Source organism: Mesitornis unicolor, unplaced genomic scaffold, assembly GCF_000695765.1.
Source record: "Mesitornis unicolor isolate BGI_N332 unplaced genomic scaffold, ASM69576v1 scaffold26388, whole genome shotgun sequence".
Lineage (NCBI taxonomy): Eukaryota > Metazoa > Chordata > Aves > Mesitornithiformes > Mesitornithidae > Mesitornis > Mesitornis unicolor.
The window spans coordinates 30,426-36,489 of NW_010203136.1; the positions used below are offsets into that span (position 1 = coordinate 30,426).

A 6,064-nucleotide genomic window follows, 5' to 3' on the forward strand; every position below is an offset into this window, starting at 1 on the left:
TAAACATTGATATTATTGACCAAAAAGTTTACATTTTCTCCCTCCTGCAATGTTGCATAACCAAAAATCCATGTCAATCCCTTCTGAAATGATTGTCACTAATTTTTATCCTCATGGTAAAACAGTTTCCATAAAATTCCATTTTATTTCTTGGTGAACATGGTGCATTCACAAAATATATATTTTTGCAAGCCTTGTCTGGTGTACTTGGGGTTAATGACGCTGGTACCCTGTTAGTATCATTCTGTTTGTGTTGCTACTAAATTGAGTTGCTTGCTGATGGAATGCCAAGTTTTGCACTTAAAAAGGAGACTTGCTAAGTTTTGTAGTGAGAAAAATAGTCTTGTACTGATGAAATACTATACTTTCAACTTAGAAAAAAAGCACATAGAAAATGCTTGCTATGCCACAACACTCTGAAATGTACTTTATAAGAAAACTATCAAAAGTGCTGAATTCTACCACTTGGCAAAAGTCTCAGTAAACACATTTCTTTGACAAAGTTTTCTTTTCAGAGTCTGGCATGCCTGAGATAGATGGGGGAAGGGATCCACAAAAAGGAAATCTTGGATTCTGTGGTAGATGGAAAGCCATGAAAGAAGAAGAGTGAATTAAGGTTACTTGGCTGGATGTCTTGCAACAAATGTCTCCTGAGCATCACCTTTATAGTGAGAATTACAGCAGGAGATTTATGGCTATCTTGGGCACAAAAGAGAAGGAAATAAATGAATATGGAAAAGACTCTACATTTTGAGAATATTGTGAAAAAAGTATTCCGTGATTTCTTTTGGACAAACAAAAAACCACAACCTGTACTTTCTAGGAGTAGAGACAAGCTACTTGTCAACAAAAGAGTATTTGTCAATAGGTGCTTCCCATATTCCTTCACTGTACTGCTGTCTGACTGTGTACAGGACTCAATTCCAAAAGCCATGAAAGCAGAGTTTACTGGTTCATTCCACAGGTTCCTCAGTCTGCTTTATGGAGCACAGAAGTTATTGCACCTGAGGTTAGCACTTCAAGCTGAAAAATTACTGTTATTTCCAGTGCACATCTTATAAGTGATTACTGGAGTTGACACAAAATGGAATAGAAAAGTAGAATTCCATGGCAAAATCCTGTCCAGCTCCTCAGTGTATAGGTAAGTAGTAATTTTAGAAGTCTGCTCAGGTTTTCTGCTTCCTTGCAGCCTCTCATTCCAGGTTTTAATGGATCTTTCTTTTACAGCTATTTTCCACCATCCCATTAGCAGTAGCTTCAAACTGAAGCATGCCAGTGATGCCTATACTTCTAATAGATGTATGAGTCTGTGTCCGGTTAGTTCTCTGAATCCAAAGGATGGAAAACTAAAAAGGGCTATGCTGACTGTAGGCTAGTGTTGTGGTGAAAATCTAAGAACCGTGATCCCAGATAAGAAGGGGGCACATGAATTTACAGGGCAGCAAAGCAATGCAAGGAAACAGATCTGGAAGGGATAAAATAGGTAAACTCAACTGTTTAGTGTTGTGAGATGTTAATATCAGTACTCTGGGTAGCACAAACAGCAAGTGTTCATCCTCACGTTGGCACTACAGTTGAAAAGCTCCCCGTGGAAATGCAACATCATGGACACACTAGTATTTCAGGCAGAAAACAGAATACATAATATCTGATAATTTCCTATCTAGCAAGAATTACTATGTGATGATGCAGGGGTTTTTATTAGTTAGCAGAAGAGCTTAGTGTAAAATAATCCCCATCAGAGAGGCTTGTGTCAAAGGGCTTTTAACTGGAAGGTGACTAAGTTACAAGGCACAATGTTAAGGTCCTTTTCTGATTTCTCATCCATTTCAATCCCTAGAAAATGAACAGTCTCTCTGAATAGACACTTTTCCCAACCTATTGTTCAAACGCAGCTCATGCTATCTGTTCGTAAAAGGTGATACCTATTGTATGTGTTGGTTTCAGTACCAGAAATTAAGAACAGATAAGAACAGAGTTACATGAAGATCAGCTCAGCCTCCTGTTTTTCTTTCCTTGAGCTTCATCCCCTGGAGCTTCTCAACCTAAATCCCTTTTTCTTCAGAGACCCCATTCTGACTTTCACTATAGTAAGGCAGGGAAGCAGCCTTCTGCTCTCATGGGTCATCACCTCCCCTTTAAACATATTATCCATCAAAAATCAACATAGGCTAAAAAAAGCCCTCCTTTTAGAGGGATTTAAACTGGATAAGTGGAAAAGCTATGAACACAACAGTTCCTCCCCTTTACTCCCTTCAGGATCATTTTGCTGAAAGCAGACAGGACCTGCTAAACAATGTCCTAGAGAAAGGGGCTGAGACAAAAAGAGTCAGACTCAACATACCACTATATTTTATAGAACTGTACTGGGTGTTCATGCCCAGGTATGGGCAGCAGAGGCCTCTCTGTGAGGAGAGGCCAGGGCTGCCCTGTGATGAACACAGCTGGTTCCAGCTGTGTCCAGCAGACCCATCACAGGGCACAGCTCAGCCCAGCAGCCAAGGTGGTCGTGCCTCTGGGAGAACATATTTAAGAAAGGAACAGGCAGTGAGAAATGAGGAGAAAAATTGTGGGGAACAACCTTGTGAGCACCAAGGTTGGAGAAGGATGAGAGGAACAATCAGGCACTAGAGCAGAGATTTCCCTGCAGCCCACAGAGGAGAAGTACCACGCTGCAGCCCAGGGAGAACCCCATGCCAAAGCAGGGGGACGTGTGCTGAAGGAAATGCAGCCCATGGATAGTCCATGCAGGAGCAGAGGTTTTTTTCCTGAAGAGACTGTATCTTATGGAAAGGACTCATGTCAAAGCAGGGGGAAAGTGTGAGGAGGAAGGAGCTGCTGAGAGGAATCATTGTGGACTGACTGCAGAGCTCCATTACCCATCCGTCTGCACTGCTCCAGGGCAGGGAGGAGGTAGAGGAGTTGGGAATGAAGAATGAACTTGAGCCTGGGAAGATGTTGGGGGGGAAGGTATTATTTTAACTTCTGTCTTTATTTCTCACTATCCAAATCTATTTTAATTGGAAATATATTGCATTATTTTTTTCCCAAGGTGAGTCTGTTTTGCCTGTGACAGTAACTGGTGAGTTATCTCCCTGTCTTTACCTCAGTCTACAAGATTCTTTTATTATTTTCTCCCCCTGAGCTGCTGAGGAGGGGGAGTAAGAGAACAGCTGGGTGGGAGTCTGACAGCCAGCCAAGGTTAACCCACTGCAATAACTAAGACAAGAATTAAGACCAGCTGCCTTCCCAAAACAGGGGAGACATTGTGGCAAATTCCTTTTTCATCAAAATGTTAGAATAAAGCTAAGCATGAAGTTACCTCCTTTTTCCTTTCCTCAACAATGAATGTGAAAATTTTTTTGTTGTAACTGTAGTGCTATACTTACATATCAGTTTTTATGCTCTCAAAGCAGCAAAGTTATGTTAATGGACCTCTGAATCACAGTCTACTGTGGATTCATTCTGAATTTAACTGCTTATTTCACAGGTTAGAGGAGATGTGCTATGAAACTGGCTGAAAAGGCCTGAAATTGTCTTTCTGCTTTCCGTGAATTGAATTAATTTTTCCATTTATTCATATATATATATTTTAAGTATATATTTATGAGTGAGATTTTTTTTTGTGGAGCTAGCTAGTAAAGATAACAGAAACCCAAATAATGGAAAAATATGCAGAAAAAGAAAGCCAGACAAATTTTATAGTTGTTGAAATGCACTGTAGAAATACCTTTCTTTTTATGTTTAGAACACCTCTGAGTTCTAGGGCTGTATTCAGGAGCAGAGGTTAGAAACAAGCAGCCCCTCACTTTGCTGGGTTTCACAAGAACCGTATGGAAGACCTGCTCTGGAAAGAGATATATCACTTCTCTCAGGGAGAGACACCCAGAGAGAGGACAAAGGAGATTACATGAACTCCTCGCCCCTTTTCCCCCATGGAAAAAGAAAAAAAAAAGATTACCTCACAAAGATACAGCATATCTCTATTTTTCCTAATTTTCCCCACACAGGGCTGTGCCATAAAAACATAACCAAATATTTAAGGACATCTTTTTGCTCATTTTCTTTGTGTGTGAACTAAATGAGGCTGCACATGAAAACAGAGGAGCTGAGAATCTCTATTGCTGCTTTCCTTCCCTAGATATTTTAGGAGTCCTCTGGAGAAGGCACGAATGTTCATCCCCATAAAGCCATCAAGAATGAAGTAGTTTCTAACAGTCTTATTGACTACAGAATTAAAGCTCCTGTCCCTTCCTTTCTCATTCCTCTAATCCTGTATCCTCCATACACATATATACACAAATATGGACAAAATCTGCAGCATGTTATCCCTTACACAGACAGAAGGACAGACTCAAAGGGTAATTTTGTCTGTTTTGTGTGTCTCTTAAACTCTTAGCCTAGGTTCTAAGCAAAAAGAACCTTTCCAAGATATATCCTTCTCAAGTTACGTACTGGTTTGTATAAAGTATGAGATGTATTGAAATCCTTTGTTTCATTTATTTCAATTAGCTTTTAATGTGAAGTGGAAAAACATTGTCCCTTTGTCATGAATAGCATGCAAGAACTCATACCCTCTCTACTTAAAGGAAATTTCTGAGGTTACAACTCAGTGATGTTGAAGTTCTATACATTTTGATGTCTGATTGCTTTAACAGGACATATATATGTAATTTAATACCTGATGTTATTTTCTCTCTTTCTCTCCCTCTCTTTTTTTCTCAGAACAAATTATGACATCGACATCTAAAGGAATTTTCCGGCCATTTTTTATTATCTTCATTGTCCTTGGTTGTTTCATGGCATTTATACTAGTTTATATCAAGCCAACAAACAGCTGGATCTCTGGTCCTATAGAATCAGCCAGTTCAGTTCTGAAAATGAAGAGCTTCTTTTCTTCCAAAACTGAAAATGTTAATGAAACTACTGTTTTGATCTGGGTCTGGCCATTTGGTCAGACATTTGATCTAACATCTTGCCAAACAATGTTCAATATTCACGGGTGCCATCTGACTATTGACCGCTCACTATATAACAAATCCCAGGCTGTTCTCATTCATCACAGAGACATTAGCTGGGATCTGACTAATTTACCTCAGCAAGCCAGGCCACCATTCCAGAAGTGGATTTGGATGAACTTGGAGTCTCCAACTCATACTCCACAAAAGAGTGGCATTGAACACCTCTTTAACCTGACCCTGACTTACCGGCGTGATTCAGATATTCAGGTGCCTTATGGCTTCATGATGGTTGGTACAAGTTCCTTTCCAATTGAAGTGCCAAGTAAGGAAAACTTGGTCTGTTGGGTTGTAAGTAACTGGAACCCTGAGCACGCTCGAGTCAAGTATTACAATGAGCTTAGCAAATACATTGAAATTCATACCTACGGACAAGCCTTTGGAGACTACGTCAATGATAAAAACTTGATTCCAACTATCTCCACTTGCAAATTCTACCTTTCCTTTGAAAATTCTATCCACAAAGATTACATTACTGAGAAACTCTACAATGCCCTTCTGGCTGGATCAGTACCAGTTGTACTGGGCCCTTCCAGAGAAAACTATGAGAACTACATTCCAGGAGACTCTTTCATACACGTGGAAGATTTTCTCACCCCAAGAGATCTGGCAGATTATCTTCTGATGCTTGACAAAAATAACAAGATGTACCTTAGTTATTTCAACTGGAAGAAGGATTTCTCAGTGCATCTTCCTAGGTTCTGGGAATCACATGCATGTCTTGCTTGTGATCATGTGAAAAGACACCAGGAATACAAGTCCATTGGAAATTTGGAAAAATGGTTTTGGGATTAATTTGTGTGTGTGTGTGTGTGTGTGTGTGCGTGCACTTTTTTGAAGAAGCCAGAAGAAACTTCAGTCCAAGTGGAGAGGAAAGGAAAAGAGGAAAAAAATAGAAGGAGAGGAGAAAATTATGTCATGGTTTATCAGATATCCTCTCTTGGCTATACTATTTATATTTTGTAAGAGATTTTAAAAGATCAGCAGCAGCAGTCATCAATACTCAGTTTTAAATTATAATGTACGTACTAATTATGTGCACTGAA

General features: G+C 39.7%; 1 protein-coding gene across 1 annotated transcript; it reads left to right on the forward strand.

Moving 5' to 3' along the window:
* Positions 1-4,731: 4,731 nt before the first annotated feature.
* FUT9 (fucosyltransferase 9 (alpha (1,3) fucosyltransferase)) lies at positions 4,732-5,813 on the forward strand. Its single transcript, XM_010190622.1, has one exon. It carries the CDS (start codon positions 4,734-4,736, stop codon positions 5,811-5,813), a length of 1,080 nt encoding a protein of 359 aa, XP_010188924.1. The 5' UTR covers positions 4,732-4,733.
* Positions 5,814-6,064: the final 251 nt, after the last annotated feature.